This window comes from Polyodon spathula, chromosome 14, assembly GCF_017654505.1.
Source record: "Polyodon spathula isolate WHYD16114869_AA chromosome 14, ASM1765450v1, whole genome shotgun sequence".
In the NCBI taxonomy this organism is placed as follows: domain Eukaryota; kingdom Metazoa; phylum Chordata; class Actinopteri; order Acipenseriformes; family Polyodontidae; genus Polyodon; species Polyodon spathula.
Genome location: NC_054547.1, coordinates 36,085,979 through 36,108,036, shown reverse-complemented (window position 1 = coordinate 36,108,036; position 22,058 = coordinate 36,085,979). Strand labels below are relative to the sequence as shown.

At 37.3% G+C, this 22,058-nt stretch overlaps 1 protein-coding gene across 13 annotated transcripts in view; it reads right to left on the bottom strand.

Moving 5' to 3' along the window:
* Positions 1–2,440: 2,440 nt before the first annotated feature.
* Positions 2,441–22,058, bottom strand: part of LOC121326771 (dedicator of cytokinesis protein 10-like) — an 87,998-nt gene continuing 68,380 nt past the window's right edge. For 4 of the 13 annotated variants that reach the window (XM_041270246.1, XM_041270243.1, XM_041270244.1 and 1 more), the window contains exons 39-57: positions 18,463–18,564; positions 17,525–17,649; positions 16,581–16,696; positions 16,060–16,197; positions 15,543–15,725; positions 13,995–14,105; positions 12,725–12,940; positions 11,698–11,755; positions 11,191–11,289; positions 10,182–10,288; positions 9,727–9,849; positions 9,169–9,282; positions 7,234–7,380; positions 6,203–6,413; positions 5,665–5,855; positions 5,088–5,188; positions 4,473–4,611; positions 3,633–3,708; positions 2,441–2,904 (exon numbers count right to left, since the gene is read on the bottom strand). In XM_041270246.1, the coding sequence (XP_041126180.1) occupies positions 2,834–2,904; positions 3,633–3,708; positions 4,473–4,611; positions 5,088–5,188; positions 5,665–5,855; positions 6,203–6,413; positions 7,234–7,380; positions 9,169–9,282; positions 9,727–9,849; positions 10,182–10,288; positions 11,191–11,289; positions 11,698–11,755; positions 12,725–12,940; positions 13,995–14,105; positions 15,543–15,725; positions 16,060–16,197; positions 16,581–16,696; positions 17,525–17,649; positions 18,463–18,564 (2,428 nt within the window). In that variant the 3' untranslated portion in view covers positions 2,441–2,833. The other 9 variants (XM_041270245.1, XM_041270253.1, XM_041270254.1 and 6 more) reach the window with 6 other exon arrangements.

Genomic DNA, 22,058 nt, shown 5'->3' with positions numbered 1-22,058 from the left:
ACCTTGGCAACTTAATGTTGTATTTGTTTTAAAAGTTTTATCATGTACTGGTTTCTTATAGTTGTTATGATTGAGAGTTGAAAGTAATAGAGGATTTCAGCATAGATTATACAGTATGTTGCCCAACCTTGAATGCTAAATAAAACCTCAGGAACACGTATTTGCCAAATTCTGTTAGGCACAATTCTGTTTGTAAGTCTGTATGTAGTTGTAACTGCAATTGATTTTCTGCCCTAATTTCAATGTTTGGTTTCTGTTTTCTGTATCAGGCTCTTCATTCAATCTTGAAGCAAGGATTGATCAAGCCCACAGTCTCTGAATTTGATGAATTATATTAATTATTTCAAATGCATTTTGCTCAAAGGAAACAAATGCAGTAGTTGATAAATTATGTTGCACCCAATGCATAACAACATAAAGACAAAAAAAAAAATACTAATAATTGCACAACTTAGCTTCCATTAACATCTTTGGAGATGGCTTGTTCTTGAAAGTAGAACAAGTCTGGATATTTCAAGCTTGTGTTCAGGTGCAAAACAAATAAAATGCATTTAAATGCTCCTTAGCTGCACATTCCTTTAAACAAACAAAAAAAACATTTTGCATTGGAGCAAAAGCATAAAGAAACAGCCCCCCCAGCAAGGACTATAACTGATCTTTGAAAACCTGGAGTTGGTGTTGCATGGCTTGATCCATTAATTGTCAATTACATCAGTTGCTTCCAGCAATATAGACCGTAGCTGTTAACATCAGCTCACACAAGCATTAGGGATGCCTGGTACCAAACAAGGAGCTTCTACACTCACAATTCACTGAGCAGCAGATGCTCCTTCTCTACAGTGTGCACTTCTGGGAACAATTCCAGTAGTTAGAGCAAAGCCATGCAATGCTGGTGAGATCTAATAGGATGTTTTGTGTGACGTGTTCGATGGGACAATTGCACATTGTCTTTTTAATTGACAGTTGGCTTTTCTCTTGCTGCCGTGTCAAACTGGCAATTTAGGATTTTGAATGAACTTCCTACCAGTGTTTTACTGTCTGACACCAATCCATTTAATGATGATTGAAGGCTGCAATGGTCTGGTTTTCAGAGGGGGCTGTAAAGAAACTACATTTTGTTTGTGTGCGTGGGTGAAGGAGCGCACCAAGGATTTAAGCAGAACTGAACGCTTCCTTCATTGATTCCAATTATCAAAACTCTCGCTTTTACAGCTTAATCATCATCATTAAACACACTAATGGGGCCACTAGTTATCAGCAGAAATTAAGCAGTAATTAGTTACCTAATCTCTGGGAGGGCATCGGCACTGGTGTGTTCATGGAGGATGCTCCACAAATACACACTCAAGTGCTTGTCTTCTATATATTGCCTACAGTTGTGTGAAGCTAACCCTTGTTTTTGTAGCTTAGTTTCATTTTGTCAGAAGTGTTCCAACAAAGATCAGTCAAGTCCCCACACCCCACAGTTCCTTGTTTCTTCCATATCCCAGGTAGTAAACATCCAGACTTCACTGCTTACCTTGCAGCGGTGATGGGCACGGCATGCTCGTGTGTCTAATCCTTCATTAACCTTAAAGGTCATTGATTGCTGTATCTCATTTATTCACACTATACAGTATGTTGGTTTAACATGAGTCAAAGAAATTGCCTTACATTGAGTGTCTGTTCCACCGTTCTCTAATTACACTTCACCCTGTTGATCTACAGGCACTTACAGTACTCTGTGAGGCTGGTGTGCAGCTACAGGAGTGGTCTCTGTGCTGGCGGAGTGCTTTGAGGTAAGTTTCAGCTGCTCAGCAGGAACTGAAACAGACCATTCATCTTCCTTTTGAATAGTCACGTCACTGGATCAACACACTGTGAAGAGATTTCTTCTCTATTCTTAACTGTGAATGCCAGTTCTCTGACCAACTGGTCCATTTCCAATGCATACGGTTCACTAGAAGTGTTTTTCACAAACCCTGTGTCCATGTGTTGGAATATATAGTGGAGCTGATAAGTACTGTTCATTTGAACACTATTCCTGTTTGATACTACACCAACCTGTATGGGTATCACTGTGTACTAGAATGAAGGCAAAGAGAATACAAAATACATTGATATTGACAGATACAGTGTCACATAATTGTATTTTCTTTCATGTGGATGAAAATATATTTATAATATTCTCTCTATGGGTGTGTATCTTGTATGTTCTGTTGTATACCATTTTAATGAAAATGTCTAGATGCAAAAACAGGGGAAACATAACTCAATTATTTCTGTGGACAATTTAACAAAATTTATTTAATGTTATACATAAAACTTTAGTACCTTCCTTTATTTTTTTATTGACACAAAACCTATTTATAAAAAAAAAGAAAAGAAAAACTAAATATGTTTTTTTTAAATATTAATTCTTATTTACACTTAAAACAGTAAATAAAAACAATCAAATATATGTTATAAAACATTAACTTTCCTTTTAAAATCTCTATGCTGGGATTGTTGGTGATACAATACTGTGATGCTATGAATTCATAGTACACACCTAGCTTGTTTAAGGTCACTCAACAGCATGAATCTTGAGGGAGCTGGGATGGGGGGGGGAGTGAGGGGGGTGGTAGAAAGTGCAGACACTGGCTTGGCATTGAAACCAGACTGGCATATAAAATTCATTTACAGAACAGCCACGTTCTTCAATCTGTGACAGGGTTCTCAAGCCTCTCTTCCAGTTCATAAAGGTCAGTTTTTTCTGATAATACTGTACAGGTGTGACAATCCTCTTCTACTAGGTCAAGGTCACTCTGTCTTGGAGGTTTCTGCAGTGCCTTGCTGACCTGAGGCAGCTGTTTTACTGATGGCTCGAAAGACGTGATGCCGCTCCATTCCTTGATGCTTTGCTGTGTCCTCCCTGTACACAATCTTAAAAGAAAAAGAAACTCAATCAAATAGAGAATTAGAAAATGATTCAGCATCATCAGCCAATCAGCTTCCAGTTCTAGTGGGCATCTATCACACCGTAGATGCCTGCTGCTATGTTACAGCATCAGTTGTCAATCAAATTTAAAATTAAGTACTGGCTACTAGGTGCATATAAAATAAGGGGAAGATTGAATATTTAAAATATACAGTACTAGTATAAGAAACTTTGATAAGACTTTTATATTAAGTGTCTCTAGTTACTGTGCATTTACATAATAGTTACTTAGGAAATACATGTGTGCATTGAGATCATCAGGTCATGCTCAAACCATAATGCAGGAGTCTCTCTCTGTGCATGGCAGTCAATCCAGTTATCTACCTGCAGGACCTTTTTCCATTAGCAATCTCATTAGGCTTAATTCCACAGTATCTCAGGCAACTTTCACAACATTTATTAAATTCTGATATAAATTGATTTTGGTATCCTGTCCATTTCATTCAAATTGAAACAATTCATTCTGATAAACATGCAATGGACGGTTTAATATATTGCATACTATATATGCATTTCAATGACATTTAAGCTTTTTATATAAAATCATGCTTTCCAGATAATTATCTGACACAGTGTCAGAAACTGCTAGATTAAAAGAAAGAACACATTATTATTTGACAGCAATGCAAAGCAATAAGAATAATTGATTTTCAAACAAGGAAGTACGACGTACCAGTTTTGGAAACAGTTGCAAGTGACATATTAGATAAAGAGGAACAGAAGCTGGAAGAAATTGTGCCATAATGAAGCTAGGAAAGGAACAAAACAAATGAACAGCAGATTGGAAAAGAGCAGATTGACTTCCCCCCTCAATCATAAACTCAACTCCCATTAAAGCAAGACAATTTCAGAGCTCACACATCAAAGTCAGCAAGCAACTAAAGTTGTGCAGCAATCTGGTCATTCACCACAGCAAGCACTCAAGCAGGTCTCCACCAAAAACGAAATCTGTGTCCAAACCACAGTTCAGAAGGACTAGTCAATAAAGAGAATGTCAAGCAATGCAAAGGTTCAAAAGGGAAACTCTAAATATTCCTACAAATAGGATTAGATTGACAAGAAACTCCTTGCAACCATCACCAAAAGTCAAGCAGACAATAGACTGAGGTAATTCTCACTTGTCAGCTTACAATCAGTGGCAGCTACCAATGGTATTGAAGCCAGGTCAATTTAAACATCCTTCTCTTTGCAGTCAATGCCATGCATTGAGTTTACCTCAGGGTTTAGCAGTAAATTGGCCTCCCTTATCTTTCAGTGCTCAAGGATGTCAATCAAATCTTCAAGGCAGCACCAAGTATACCCAAACCCAAGCAAGTCATAATACTGTGATACCCGTTTTCAAATGACAAGAGTTGTCCTGACTGAAATAGCATTATTACAGTTTTACAGTAACTCTAAGAAGCTGTCTGTCTTGGTTTCTTTGTCCAATGGCCAGGCAGACCAGTCTTCATGCAACATTCAGGCTCACTGAAACTGAAATCCTATAAGTGAGCAATAAGGGGGGCAAGCCAACCTGTTCATTCATGACGGTGGAGAGCTCACTCAACATGTCCCGATAATGAGACTTCATCTCCTCCTGGTATTCCAGCTGATCCTCTTTGATCAGACGCTCGTTCACTTCCAGAGCATGCCCGCATGCTTCTGCAAATTGCCTGAGCCGAGGGGAAGAGATCCATAAGAAATCTTGAGACACTGCAGCCTACGCCGACACATGTGCTGTTTTTCTAGATAAGACACTGGAATCTACGGTTTATAGATGCATAAATACCCCAATGCAACAGTAAGATCACTTCCACTGAAAGGGTAACAAATCAAGTGGAACCGAACAAGCAATTAACTACGAATCCCATCTCAAGCTTTGCATTTTTGTTCAACAGCTATATTTTCGCATCCAGTTTGTGCAACTCACCCCAGGTATCTTTATCAATGTTGCTTCCCTTTAAAGGTGTTATGTTTGATTCTGAGTTTTTATTTATTTATTTTGATTTAGTGTTCTGCACCATCAGGTGGCTGTATGCTGTAATCACACCATTTTTTTTCCTCTTAAATAGCAGACGGGCAAATCTCTGTAATGTGCTGTATCTGGCCCTCTGTGAGGTACTAGCAGTAATACCAAAACACTTGTTACCTGAAAATCTCTTTAAGAAGTTTTACTTGGTTGTCAGGGTACTTTTTCGCATTCTTTTCTTCAAGGAAGGCTCGAGCATAAGCCATTGGTCCTGCATTTACCTGAAAGGTAATACAAAAAAAGACACAAGTGATCATGGAGCATATGTATATACATATATAACTTTCAGCAGTACTTGAAAAAATGAAAAAAATGAATACTTCAAGGACACGAATGAAGTTAATTGGGGCTATTAGAGTTATGATGAGTCAATAACCCCTGAACATCAAAACTTCTATTATTGCTTCTTGACCATAATCCACTATGACTCAACTCAATTTAAATCTTATAACTGACTTGTGTTCAAGTCATTCTTTTGTAGATATTGGTTTTTATTCGTAACAGTAATCAATCTGAATTGAAAAGTTCAATGTTTTTTTTTTTTTTTTTTTTCTTCTTTGTAAAGCGATAGTAGCTTCCTTATCTGGATAAGGTTGTTTGGTGCTACTGGTTAGGGGTAGGGTTCGATCATTACAATGACCATCTATCCCTACACACATATCCATTTTAATACAGCCTCATTGGTTAATGCAATTACCTTGACACTGACACTTCCCTGCAGTTTGAGCTGCAGTCTGATCATGTCCACTTCATCCATGTAGCACAGCTGATTGAGCTCAGACACTTTCCTGGACATTTCATCAATTGCCACCTCAATGGGGTTCAGTTCTGTGCTTTGCTGGTCAGTAACCTGGACCCTCTTCTTCACATAAGGGAAAGAAGAGCTGGCTGCAGTGCAGGGGAACAAAGCATTCGACTTATTATCACTGCTCTTGCTTTCATAATTCATGAGCAGATCAACAGGGAGTTCATGATACTGATATTGAATTGAGATTTAATTTGTTTCTTACATGTACAGTGTTTTGTGGTGTGTTTGACCCAATCCCCCCACATACACACGTAAGCATGCACACACACACACACACACACACACACACACACACACACACACACACACAAATGATTTTAAAAAAACATTGTTTTCTTGTTTTCACATTGACTTCTCATTGCTAGACCCACATGCATCACGTTGTTCCTACATTACTATTATACCAGTAATTGGCTATAGCTTGTACTTGTCAAGATTGTTCTCCTCTTGCATTGCTCTTCCACATCTCCGTGTTTCTTTCCCGACAGTGTGAATGGAGTTTCAAACACGAAGTGCCTTATGTTGTGATGCCTCTCGAAGTCCGTTCTTTTTTCCTGAAGCTCCTTCTCGTCGAAATACGGAGTCACGTAGGTAACTTGGATGTAGGCATATTTTGAATCTAAATCTTTGGGATTGACCTGCAAACAATCAAAAAAAATAACAGTTTCAAGGATAAAGGGTGTGTATAACACTGTAGCCTCCTTTCATTTCCTGTCCACTGTTATTCATATGAATTCCATTGTTGTGTCTGTCCTTTGGGAAATGTATGTTCACAACCAGCTTAAAATGGTAATATCAGTGGTCCTGTTAGCTATCTACATGTTAATGCAAGCTGTGCAGAGCAGACTCTTTAAAAAGTACTCTGTACACTGAATGTAACAGACCACCTGGCCCCTATCAATTCATTTAACGTTTCGGGCAGGATTGTTGTTGTTTATATATCCGTTTGTGAGTATGTTACATCATCATATATGCATAATAATAAGCACAAATTTTTTAAATACCATCAGCCATTATCTCTAGGCCAATTAACCATGCTACTTATCAGCTAACAAAAAAGCGCCGCATACGTATATATATTATATATTATATATATATCTTATATATATATATATATATAGATATATATATATATGAAAGAAAATTAGATTTTATATTCTATATATATATATATATATATATAATATAATATATATATTATATATATCTTATTTTATAATATATACTTATACTATATATCAATAAGAAAATATATTTATTATATATATACTTAGAATATATCATATATTATATGAATATAATATATTATATATATTTATATATATAAAAAATATAATATATATATATATATATATATATATATATATATATATATATATATACACACACACACACACACACACACACATACACAAAAAATTATTTTTGCAGTAAAAACAACTCCTGCTGCCAACAGACCTTATTTGAATCCTGGATCATTTTGACATGCTCTGCTCCAAATTTATCCGAGTACAGTTTCAGCAACCTCTGAGAGATTTCTGACAGGCCTGTCAGCTTTGGTTCTTTATAAATAAACTCCTTGCTTTCCTCCTCTTCAAAGAATCCCTGTTCGAGAAAACAAACATTTGAAAAGCAATCTCCTACCTATTGCACTAAGGCAAACCATGACTTCTGCATCACATAAACTTGTACTATATTGATGTGGTTTACAGCAGAAATTTGTTTCTTGTTTGTTGGGATGTTTGGGGTTCTTGGGATAATAATGGGATAACTCTTTCTCATTCCTACATTCTTGCTGCGTGACTCTGCTGTTTAATTGCCATCCGAATACCTAGATGTACTGTAGCTGTCTAGCTGGAAGCAACATACAGAATGTGCCCGTTTTTGTTCCATTACAAATTTCCATTTGTTGTGCAAAATTCTATACAGCAGAATTGCAAGAAGGTCGAGAATTTTAGAAAGACCTCTAAACCATCTTACAGACGGACAATAAAAAATCCAACCCCAAAATACTGATTTCTAAACATCATGATAACCCAAGAACACTTCAACATTCATAACATAATTAGTATTTATTTTTTGAATGTTGATGGCTCCTGCTGCAGATTTTCTACAGGGACAGTACAACATTTCATTATTTTAAAATACTACAAACTGCAGCAGTGCCTATTCTGGTATATACTGCCACCTGGTGGTATTGGTATTGTTTGAAAAAAAAAAAAAAATCTAAAACATTCTCTGAAGATCTTCTTTAGTGGATTTTGAGTTTTATCAATTGCTATTGTACAAAGACTGCCCAATCAAAATCTTCCAAAGTATTCATACATCTGCAAAGCTCGTGCAATTCAAATATTACAATACTTGTATTGTGGGTAGCAGATGAACACATAAAGTTATGGCAGTTAAATTAGGTACTATATTTTAGAAAGATTAGTTACACGGTTTTAATACTTAATCAAAGTAATGGATTAAAATGATTGAAGTCGTTCCATTTTGACAATGACATAATGTACCTGAGGCCGACACAGGAATGGGTTAACAGAATATGGTGTGAGGGCTGATAATTACAAGATATTAAATGACACTGGACTACCTTCAAAACACACCTGTACAGGATCATTAGCAGGAGAACCAAGAAAAAACAATATATGTTAGGTTGCTGCATCATTAGCACTCTTCTGAATTCGAAATTGTAATTAAATGTCACAGGAATGTATATTATGTCTAGTTTCACCATATTGTAAATACACAAAAGCCAGGAACAACACAGAGAATCTTGAATATTACAAGTTCTTTTTTTTGGCTGAAACAAACAAAAAAAAAGACTTGCATGACAGGACCTTCTCACATAAGCATACAAAACGATACAGGGCACATACAGAAGCACGTTAGGATAGTTATGAAGCAATCAAAGAAAAGATATGTTCGAGAAATGAAGAACTTACCACAGCCTTGAATATGATGGGAAAAGGAAGAAAAGAGCAAATTACTGAATTAAGGAATCTTCAATTGCAGTATATGTAAAATAAAATAATTCTGAACTAAAACACAAGCCTCTTCATGCCACACACACACACATACACACACACAAACACTGACAAATAATTCATTAAGAACGTCCTTACCGAGAAATAGCATGACATACAGAATAATATACAGATGCAGTAGAATACCATTACTGGCATTAGGAAACCTGCATGATGTGGCATATTAAAAACGGATCTGTGGCATGGCTTGCATGGGTCATTTTGTAAATATAGTGTCTGTGTGCGACTGTGTGTGTTTTTGTATAGAACATTGTTTTTATTTGAATTTAAGCTTGAAGGGATGGCAAAGACAGGGTAGGATACTTAAAAGTATAGTCATAGTTTTTATATATAAGAAAAACCACACCTGTCCATAAAAAGCAACGCGGTAGTATCTGCCAAACAGACGCTTCTCTGAATTCACAACCTCAGTGACTTTGAGATATGACCGGTGGATGTCGTAGTACAGTTCTGACAGTCTCTGTAAAGTGAAGAGGACGCAAACACAAAAAAAATCATTTCCATTAGCAGTGGCGAGAGAGCAACAAATGCTATTCCTACTTTTGCAGGGCACTTCAAATTTAACATTGCAAAAAAATACTATATTTTTCCTCGTTTTAAATCATCATGTACATGAAATATACTGCATACACTGAAGTTTGTCAGATTTCAATATTTCTTATCCTTTGTATGGAAATCACCCAGTACATAAAACACTGCAGCACAATTGTAAAGTATAAAAACACAACACAACTTTGAAGAGTTTGAGCAGTTTGCTATGCAGCTCTTTTCCACAATGAAACGATTAGGTGACTTATATTATCAGGCTCTACGGCCCTGAGAGCCATGAGATCCTGCAGTTAAATGACAGCTCAGCCTCGGTCTCACTCAGCAGCAGTAATACAAGGTTCTTGAAAGCACTTACTTTGAAGTCTCGTCTCTTCTCAAACACTGCAATGACAGGCTTGTTCACGTCAGCAATGAGCTCATGCCGTTCCGCTTTCCACAGGTAATCCACACACAGCTCCAGTTGCTCCACCAGAGTGTCCTGCAGGGCAGCAAGCAGAGTCAGGCCACGTTGCCACAGCTAATGTTTACATTGCATTTCATCTTCAAGCTATTCCAGGTTTCTTTCATTGATAACTACAGTCCAGCGAGAGGCACAGCATGCACTCAAGCTCAGTACAACATATTGTGTGACCCTTCATCGAGCGAAAAGGGAAAACAAACAATGCCGTTTTATATCAGAATCTGAACCCGTGTATTGGGTTGTATCTGAAAAAGAACAGAATGTTTCTATCATCAGATTCTAATGAGAATGAGTGAATAGTGAAAGTGAACTCGCACAACAATTAACTGTCTGCCCTAGACGTGCATTACCTCTGTATATGGAGTGTCCTGGATCCCTGTGTCTTCCTTCATGGCCCCTTCCTCTTTCACATTGGGGGTTATACACAGAAATGCAGGCCAGCCCATTATAAACGAAGCTGAATCAAGAAATAGAGTGTCTAGTACATGCACATACTGTGTCACCCTTTGAAATACAACACAGTAGAAAGTGGATTGCATATTTTGTTTAGCAAGACGTATGGTCAGTGCACCCCATGTTTATCTGAAGAGAATGACCCTACAGCAAGCTAAAAGAAACATTTATCAGATGTTGTTTAGTGTGTTAATAGTGATCTTGCATCTTGGGATGGCTAACACAAGCAGGGTTGCCATATGGCTTCATGTACACTAGGACAGTTTGGGACAGTTCAGGATTTTCAACTCACATCGCAATGCATTCTGGTACATCTGACATATTTCACGTACCTTTCACATCAGGACTACACTTACCAGAATGCAATGGGTGTAAGCTAAAAAGCCGGAGTTGTCCCAAAATGTCCTAGTGCACATGGAGTCATATGGTCACCCTAACCACAAGTAAACCAGAGTTTAAACACAGAATGAGCTATATCTGAATTATACACTCCATGCTATTCTCCAGTGCTTCTCAGCTGGGCTGGCTAATCACACAGCTGTATCTACATTAACTACACAACATTTAGTGCAGAAAGATAGGAATTACACTAACTATTGTGATATTTCACCATGGTGCATACGAAGTTAGGAGAATCAGCAAATGATCAAATCTGTGTGTGTTCTTGTGTTTTCAATATATTGTGCACATCTTGTGAATGCAAAGGGTTCGTGATTTTATAGCAATAACAAGGCTTCTAAAATGTATCATCTAAATCAAGCTATTGTAACACAAACAGTAAAGATGCAGTATTCTGGCAAAATGCTTCGTTTTCTAACAGACACTGTATCGTGTTTTTTTCAACGGAATACTGCATCTCGTAGGTTTGTTAAGCTCTATATTATTACACGGTATTAAAACACTCACATTCTCCATCTCGAGAGGTTAGTAACTGGTTATAGTTAATAAGATTTGCATCCTCTGTGAACACACTCGAGTTCCGAGCCTTTTCTGCTTTCCAGTAACCTGTGTTGAGGTAGGAGTTCAACATTTTACTGAATGTGCTTGAGAGAAACTGGAACATGCTGTTAACTGTGTACATGATACAAAGAAACATGCTGACATGGGGGAAAATGTTTGTTGTTCTTTAAATCAGGACTAAATAGTTATTTTAAACTGGATGAAACAAATACTGTTAACAAAAAAGTAACATCACTATATTCAATTGGTTCTGTATCACAAAACGCTGCATACCTTTCACACACCTGTCGAAATGCATTACACGAGTGTGGCCCTGTTTTCCTGGGAGAGGATGAGGCCCTTTGGTCACATATCCATTAATAAATTGTATATGTTACTGTCAAGATAGCAATACTTTACAACATCACTCCTAAGGAACACAACTGGCTTTATATTACTGATTGCAATTCTTACCTCTCCTTTTCAAGTATTCGGCGATAAGAGCAGCGATGTGGATGTAACACATTGCAGCCTATGAAATAATAATACAAACAATTAGAAATGCATTGGGGCCCATTTCACAGGAACTCTGCTAGCCTCTTGGTTGAATGTTAAGCCTGCTGCAGTGTTCCCTCAGGGGGATTTATTGATTCATCTACTTTTTAAACATTAATAAATACATAAAGAAGTGGGATGCAGGCTGCAGAAAATCAGGTTCATACATTAACATCTGCCCTTGTTTAGAGCTGTTTTAATTAGATTACATAGATCCATCTGTTCTATAGGTGTTACTTAACTGCAGTTACCCATATTAAAGCAGAGCTGATATAACAATTGCAATAATGCTGTATCTTATTTTATCAATGCTTATCAAACATTGAGATGGATTGAGGTGTTTTTTGTTTTAACCTTTTTCCTACAAAACACATACACACACACATACCCGTCTCTACCTGCACTGAACAAGTAGATCCCCATATTAACACCAAGACTTTGACCATTGCACCCCTTTTCCACTGGCACAGCCAAGCCGTGAGGGCCTCGGGTCTTCAAGGTACAGGCAGTTTTCCACTAGTTGATTGTCGAGCCGAGCGAGAACCAAACCGCGAAACTCTGGCCTCACAACACATCTGAATCTCAGAGCCGAGCAGGGCCAGGGGCGGGTTTAAGGATTTCCATTATTACGTTGCGTCAATCAGTAAACACGAAGAAGGCTAACATGGCTTGCACCGTCTCAAGCCGAGCTTCTTGCTCATCAGATCCAAATTACTGCTGTCTCTTATTTATGTAATCAGCCTGTCATCGCATTTCTGTTGCATTCAGCAATATAGGAAGATACGAAAACAAAGCAAAATAACCATATCCTCTGGATCCACCATTCGAATACAGCTAAGTGGCTGTACAGTTGGAAAGAGGTAGAAGTGGTCACACAGGAGTGGAGCTGGAATAGCTGCCATGCTCTGCAGCCCGCACCATCCGCCCTTCTGCTCAGCAAGCCTACCTCTGAGAGATCTCCGTTTCGGACGTGGATCTTTGCCATGCTCTCCAGCCAAGTCCTCCGGAGCTCAGGAGTGCTGGCATACGAATTTGCTAAGCTGTACTGCAGGTCTACCAGCATCTCTGGGTCCTTCTCGTGCTCCTTCATCTGGGATGTCGCCATCAGCACAGTTCTTATTCGCTTGGTTAGGTCCTTCACCTCTGCCGGAAACGAGGTGCTCTGAGACAATAAAGCAGTGCATGTTATTACCCAGCAAGGAGCAACGAATCAGTGCCTGTATAATCAGCTACACTGGTACAGTCTGATTATACCACTCTGAGTCGTATTATCCTTTCAGCTTGTATATGACACAGTAAATATCTTGATGGTAGCCTGAACATACTGTAGCTGTATTATGGGTCTAAAATAAAGAAATAAGTGACATATATCAAGTTATATATCTTACACCAAATACATAATACTATGTAACACAATTTTTGTTCCTGGGTAGTAAGTGTTATTTCCTAATTGCTTATGCCTCAAAAGTATAGAAAATGGCTATTATTCCCCACAAACTTTGCTTTTGTGACCAGGACAGTGATATTTCAAAATATCACTTTTTACAATGGGAAAACGGGCAAATGTGTGTCTTTTTGTTCACATAAAGTCAGAAAAAAACAACATATGAATCCAAATTAACATGTATTTATACTAAAGTAATACAAAAATGACTACAAAAGATTTAGAAGTGAGTAAATACTGTAAATACAATATAATCGTAAATCTTGAAAAACTACTCACTTCTTTTTGTATTACTTTAGTATAAATACATGTTAATTTGGATTCATATGTTTTTTTTCTGACTTTATGTGAACGAAAAGACACACATTTGTCCGTTTTCCCATTGGAAATAGTGATATTTTGAAATTTGTGGGGAATAATAGCCATTTTCTATACTTTTGAGGCATAAGCAATTAGGAAATAACACTTACTACTCAGGAACAAAAAAAAATAAAAAATTTGTTACATGGTGTAATTCATTATTGAAGTACATGTAGAGTAAAAAATATTGCAGTACTAAAAGAAATATTAAAAAACTCTATGACTAATGTTTTGACGAGGAGTTTCTATTTTTTTTATAGAATTTGATAATTTGGTATTAATACATATACTACCATGGTGTGCTCTATAGATCTGGATGTATAATACAGGAAGAGATGAGATCAGGTAGGAAATATTATTAAGGGTTGACGTCTCAGGGAAGAAGGTGTAAAACCCATTTACTAACTCATACTTTCAAAGGTGTGTCCCCGTTCGCAAAGTTATTGATGATGGCGAGAGACTGCTGGAAGCGTGATCCCCCGATCCCTGCGTCAGCTATCAACTGGCTCACTGCTTTGATAAGCTGCGAGGGGAGAGACAAGACAAGCACCAGAGAGATATTACTGTTTGCCTGTCAGAGACACAACAGGGATCAGTAGATAACGCTACTGAAATGCATGTGAAATTCAACCCTGGCCCCAGACATAGCAATACAAATATAGAAGGCAGTGTGGTCCAGTGGTTAAAGTCCAGGGCATTGTAACCAAAAGGTCACCAGTTTAAATCCCACCTCTGCCACTGGCTGACTCAACGTTTGACCCTGAGCATGTTACTTAACCTTCTTGTGCTCCATTCTGCGAATGAGATGTTAAATAAATGTCCTATTGTAAGTGACTCTGCATATAATGCACCATTCACAGCCTACCTCTGTAAAGCGCTTTATGATGGTGGTCCACTATGAAAGGCACTATATAAAGATGAATATATTATATATTATTAGACTGCCAGCTCTTAAAAATAATTGACTTTAACTGCACTATTCATTAGATCAATCAGATTACTGTGAATGAAGTTTTGTAATGAGAAGTGTATCTTAAAGGAATACTTTAACTCTGAAATTGTAGAAATAAATAGAAATAACATAAACAGAACAGAAAAGTCATTTCTTCCTCCAGGAAACAGTGCATTTGTTAATTTGCATATATTTGAGTAACAATTTAACCCAGCACTCCCTTAATGGCCGTTTTTATACTGACCTCATTATAGAAATATCAACTTGCTTTGGTTTGATCAGAGATGGACTCAAAAGTAAAATATGCTGGTGACTTTGAATATCCAAGAGTGTGGAAATAGTAATTAATGGTGATTAACTGGGCCATATTTTCAAACTGTTTACTCAGGTCTTTAATTAAGTCCTGTTTTTAAAAGAGGTAAAATGCCGGTTCATTTAATAAAACGGCAACCGAACAACTAAGCAATATAATCCGTGTTCTCTTAAAAAACAGTTCATTGTCTCTCAAACAGCATTGATTGAAAATCAATTGGCAGTTACACTGCCAAGATTAGGCTGATGCAGGACAGAATATGACTGGCATATGTGGGCCTTCCACCTCTATTGCCATCTGTTCGAACCCATGGAATCAGCACTAATGGAGCTCTAAGAGAACCCAAACAATGGAAGGTACGGAGACTGGACTGGCCTCTCACCCCTAGCATGAGGTTCATCTAGATCACAGTTGGCTACCTGTTCTGAACCTCTGGGGATCAATATAGGATTTCAGCCCCCTGTGCCATCTATCCAGCACCACAAAACACAAATGAAAGTGTTGCAAACACTGTGCGGACACACATTAAAATAAGGCATGTCCCTTCTTTGAGACAATTAGACCGTGTTCACAAAACGTATTCTCGCAGTGACAGAGTAAGCTTACACCATTTCTTTTTTTCTAATGCTAATAAAATCCTTAGCCAAGGATTCCATTGCATTGGTCCTTCTTGTTGAGTTATTTTAGGAACTAACCTGCAGGTGAGACCTCACAATAGACTTCCCTTTGGTGAATTCAAAGTTCTTCCTCATGAAGAAGTACAGTAGAGCTGAGGCCTCCGTTTGTGTTGAGCAGGACCTGTGGTTGCAGCACTTCAGAATCTCATAGCACAAAGATCCACAGAGATCTGCCTTGCCTTGGAAGAAGGCTGAGGGGAACTGAAAAATACAAAGCAGGATAAACATTGAATTGCAGTTTAGAGCAGTTTAATTAGGGTGCTCAGGTTAGGTAGACGAGGAAGGAGGGCCTACAGTTCTGATAATTCTGGACAAACACATTTCAAGCAAAGAGGTAGAAATGCAAAATGTATACTTAGGTGTTGCAAATGAAGGGCTGGATTTTCATTAGCCAGAGTTGGCAAAACAGAGAGATCTAGTGGTGAATTTTAGAATTACATGAGGACAATGACATCTGTTTTTTGAATGTGCATCTTTTTTGTCTATTCAGATATCTTTAACAGGTAAATCATGTACATCAAGTGATGGTGCTCACCTTGTGAATGAATAATCTCAATGCTGCGAAGACATGTTTAAGGGCTGCTGTCGATTGATTAATTTGGAGGAACAGAAGGTAGGTGTCAAAGACTTTTCTCATCAGTGGATTCTGTCCGTCATCCTGCTGCAGCTGTTTCTAAAGGGAGAACATGCAGAAAGTGAACTGGAGAGAAGAGCAGCCTTCAATACACTACAAAATACAGTAGAAACATTTTCGTGTTAGATCATGTTTATACATTTAAGACAGGCAATATTAGGCTCTATAACTTTCAATTAACTTCAATGGCAATTAACCCAATATTAAACCATGTCACTATATATTGGTAACTTCAAAAGTGCAAACAAATGTGAGAGTCATCTTATTATTGTTTTCACCTACAGGATCTAACCTTGGAAAATACACAAATCAGTGTAAAAGCATGATTATAGCTCATTTTAAAAACAGCTTCTTTACCATGAATTACCTGTATTTGAAAGCCCTTCCTAAAATTGACCCACGCTCAGTTTTATACCACGTACCTTGTGGTGCTGAGTGAAGAGACCTAATATGTCCAGGACTGTAAGGCAGACTTCGGTTGCAACATTTGCCTCCATGTCTGTAGGGTTTAAGGTGTCTGTTTCAGCGACGTTACCATCTGCACAAAACAAACACACCAGGCATGGCGTTACACAGTTGTCTACAGGAGGGTATCCATGCAGCTGGGGACAGATTAGGCTCACTTCAGTTGACATGGTTTATTAATTCTGCTTTGATCTCCGTTCCCCAGTCCTGTGTTTACACAAGTGCAGTACAATGTGAGCATTAAATAACGGTGCTTGTTAGATGCAGTTCAGCTGTTTGTTATTAAAAAGCTGACCATGTACAGAGATGAAAACACATCTCTGTGTATACAAACCAATCAACCCTCTGCTGTATAAGGGTTCTTCAGAACTCTCTTGGTTTCTTAAGCTACAGCATTAGAATTATCTACTAAGGCATACCTTGGCAGACAGATACATTCTGGGGTGAGGGAGTTATATTTGGGTTCTGATGCTCTCACCCATTTGTTTTCTGTAAAATATCCTGAATAATTTATTTCTTCTTTTTAATACCTGTGCAAAAGTTATATATGCTTATATATGCTTTATTTCTAAGAAACGTGCTTTATCGTACATTTTCAAAACTGTTTTGTCATTTGATTGGAGATACTAAAAGTTGCTAAAAACCCACAACAGATGTTATGAATACAGCTCTGTACTTAGGACTGCATTCACAAGACTTTCAGGACTATTTTAAGGAATCTTTTTGTGTTGAACAAAAAACAATGTTTTGAATTATGAGAATTTCTAACCCTCTGTAGAGGTGACTGAAAAAGTGCAAAGTGATTTAATTAATAAAAAAAAGGGTTTAAAAAAAAATCAATCTTAACAAACAGTCCTCAAAACAGTCCTTGGGTTATTCCATTCAGGGAGCTAGAACTTACTGGATCCTGCATTTGCACTATCTATCATTTGTAACAGCTTGGGGTTTGACAGAGCGTTCTTTCCACGTATTATCGGCATGGTCTGGGAGCGGCAATGTCTGTGGCCATCCTGACTGGAGTGCATCCTGAAAAAACACACACAGAAACAAGAACTCATGTCAGAACTGGGATTGTTTGTGCGACACGTCATGTGAAATAAATGCAAACTAATGGGTCGTTTGTCATTATCAGTCAAAAATATCACATTCCAGGAGTGCTAACCAAGGTTGGATATCTTTTGGTTTTTGTCTAGTATTTTAATTATATGCAGGTACTGTATTGCAAAGACAGCACATGAGGTGGACAGTTATTGCTGCTTCATGGGTCGTAGTTCAAATGTAAAAGTTCCAGGATTTAGCCGTTTCTCTATATTGTACTTGAAATATTTTATATCCTGAATTAAAAGCAAAGAACTAAAGGATTCTCAGCACAATCAATGGTGGCCTATTAATACGAGGAAATGAACTCCATTAAATGAATTGTATTTTCAAAGCTCAATGACTTACATGGAGTATTTATCCAACAACTATCTCATACACTGAAGCTCAAAAAAGTTAAAAAGTGTCAATTACTTTGTTCATTGTCATTTCAATACAGGCTTTTTAAGTTTTTCGGTGAAAATTGTATTTCAGACTCCATCACCATTTAATTAAAATTCCAGTTGCACACATCTAACAGTGGAGGACTTACACTATAGATTTCTTGTATTGGCTTTTTTTTTCTGTTAGTAACAGAGTTACTGCTTAGGTTGTTATTAGCTTACAATCAGCTAATTAACCAGCATCTCTTTCTTGGAAATCAATGTTAAAGATATGACAGCTGCAATATATCTGACCCAAGTTTTTATTTAGCTACAGAATGTATTTTCAAACCTTAAACTCAGAGGTGGATAAGTTTACCATTGTGAGAGGAGACCGGGAGCTTGAGTAGAGGAACTAGACCCTTTGAGAGTGCCATTGTTCTGGGTGGCCTGTGCGAGTTTAACAGCCGCAGCTAGCTTCCTGTTTACATTAAACGAAACCAAAATAAAAATTCCAGGTAGATGTTATAATATAATATTACTGTTATTGTATGACTACTGTTTGCTGTGTGCAACAGAAAGCCAAGCAGGGGAAGGCTGGGTGAATGTAAGCAGAGTTAGAAGTAGAGTTAGGTCTCTCATGAGTATGCTTAGTAGTGAAGTTTAATCATGAAGTGCTGCTTGTGTTTGAGGAGCTTCTTTATTTAAAATTATTATTTCTGAAGCATTTTGACCTCTTAATGTTTTATTCTTGCTGTGTAAAAGAAGTTACCCTTCACTGTTTTCATGTACGTTACATAATTTGTTTTCTGTTTTTTTTTTTTTTTTTTTTTTTTTTATCATTTGTGACAATCTTTCTATTTTCTAACCCCCTCTGCCCTCTCCATTTTAAATGTCTGATTTCTTATAATCCATGCTCAGTCTGTCCTGTACGACAGTGATTCCAGGTGCAATAGTCTTTCATTCAGCCTCTTACAGAATGTCTAGATCAACACTGAGCTTCATTGAATCTTTAAATGTGAGTGTGTGAAAGGGGAGGTGGTGCAGTAACCTACTACTTTTAAGCTTAACCTTGTTTAAACATTTTAGTTATTAAGTGTTTTATTTCTGTGAACAGTCAGAATCTATGGCTACCATGACGGCTGAATGATTATGCAGATACTGGTCACTGAATGACGAGGTTCCACATTTGAAGTAATAGCATAAACATCCAGACAGTTGCAGGAAAGTTAATACTTTGCACTGTGAAAGCTGTGCTAAGCAAGGAGAAAGCAGAGTTTGCAGGGATTGTAGCAGAGTGATAATTGACTTGATCATGGTGGTATCATTGGTCACCATGTCTGCAGCTCTGTCTGCGGACGGACTAGTGCTCTTGAATGCATGGCCACTTGATGTCACAACTGATGTAGTCAATTGTCAGGAAAAGGAGAGAGGCATCTCAGCTAACGAAAACATGTTAATATGTACAGAATACATGACACAAATACTCAGCACGCATCACACAGAATGACAAGTCATTTAACATCACACAACATTAGAAAGATCATAAATAAGTGAGTATTCTGCATGGACGTTCCGGGTACAGTACAGGCAAACGTTGTTAATGTATGCAGTTTAATCCTCACAGATTGTGTGTGAAGTGCAATTAGGAAATATTAGTAAATAGTGTGAACTGCTTTACATGTCAAGTACTTAATATACCACTGCTGTGAAGTGCATTTAGAAATAAAAATACTTTTAAGAGAATTTCACGATTGTATTCTCAAACTTCTGCAGTTTGCTGTAGCTCAATGCACAGTGCACTGTATCAGTGTTGAAGACAGACATCTCAATGCACAGCATACTGTATCGGTGTTGAAGACAGACATCTCAATGCACAGCATACTGTATCGGTGTTGAAGACAGACATCTCAATGCACAGCATACTGTATCAGTGTTGAAGACAGACATCTCAATGCACTGCATACTGTATCAGTGTTGAAGACAGACATCTCAATGCAGAGCATACTGTATCAGTGTTGAAGACAGACATCTCAATGCAGAGCATACTGTATCAGTGTTGAAGACAGACATCTCAATGCAGAGCATACAGTATCAGTGTTGAAGACAGACATCTCAATGCACTGCATACTGTATCAGTGTTGAAGACAGACATCTCAATGCACAGCATACTGTATCAGTGTTGAAGACAGACATCTCAATGCACAGCATACTGTATCAGTGTTGAAGACAGACATCTCAATGCACAGCATACTGTATCGGTGTTGAAGACAGAGGATACCATTTTGTTTTTCTGACAGCAATGTTATGAAAGCCCCTGAAAAATCTATTTTATCACATTTTGTTTAATTAAATGGCACCATATGGATTTTTAAAATTATTATTCTTATTACAGATGGCGCAGTATGGAGTAAAATTGGTAGATCAGACAAGGCAGAACTAAATTCAAGTAAGAGCTGAATTGTACTCAGTTACAAGTAGGTAATGACAGGTTTAGACACCATCATTTTACTAAAATGTTTATCAATTTTTTATTCACCACTTCGGGACATTAGTTTGGCATGTCTGAGTGTTTTTAACAAAGCAGGAAACAGATTCTGTGGCGATGGATGGAGGCTTGTCTTCCAGTAAGTGGAAGTCCTTCTCTAGCATTGATTCTAGCTCTGTTCTGACGTGTTTAAACCACAGGTCAAGTTCTTAGTAATTTAACAGACTGCAATTCTGAAATGAATAATATATTCAGTACTGTTTAAAAAAATCTATATATTGAAAAATAGACTGTAAATAGATTCTAACAACTGATAGAAAACCATTATCATATACATGATATTATTATTATTATTATTATTATTATTATTATTATTATTATTATTATTATTATTATTATTATTATTTTTTATTATTATTAATAATAATAATAATAATAATAATAATAATAATAATAATAATAATAATAATAATAATAATAATAATAATCATTGTTTACAAGCATACTGTGCTGTACGGTAAGCCTCAACACATCATTTTCATTTGCTTGTACAATGCAGAAGGATGTTTATGAATAACAGGCATGGCAGGTAAAGGTCACACAGTAAAGATGTGTCTCAGGGGCCAGTTTTTGAACCTCAGCTCTGAACCCCTCAGCTCTGAACCCCTGTGTTCCAAAGAGCAGGAAGAATGAATGTCAACCAGCCCCCAACGATGCAACTCCATTAGCCACTGACATGATGCTTTTGACAGGGAACATAGATGACACCACTGCGCAGTTGAAGGGTTTAAAGAACTTACATAAAACAGTGAATTTACAAAACCGTGAACGATTACTCTGTTGGTTTGGGTACTGTAGCTACAAATGACAATTTTGTCAGTGAAGTCTTGGTACAATAGCTTTGCTGTTTGTAGAAACAAAACAGAACATGCATATTATTTAACAATGTCAAGTTAGCATAAAAGCCCCTCTATCTATTTATCCTTTGGAATGCATTATGTTTGTGTGTGGTGGTCACTCCAAACCACAAAGCATTCCATCTGTCACACATTGTGCACTGATTGGATACGCCAATAGTCTGACACTGGCTGCATGCAGAATTTTTAAGTTGATGTATTCAGAAGAAAGCAGTGAAATGCAGTTACATTAGAAGTTGCAAGGCAGTATCCCCTTAAACATTTTAAATGAATGAAATAAAAAAAAAACACACACACACACACACACACACACAGAAATAAAAACAGGATTTATTTTAATGATCTAAACAACAGCTAAATTCTGTCTGAACCCTGCTGGTGTTTTCCACCAGGGGTGAACTATTAACATTACTAAATACAGTGAAAATACAGTGGTAAGAGGGCTGCTCTAGTGAAGTGTTACAAGTTTTAGTGCTGAGATCCTCCCCTGTTTAGATCATTAAAATCATGATGTTAGTATCTAGTACAAACATATTAGACATTAAAATAAAAATCATGTCTCTAATAATA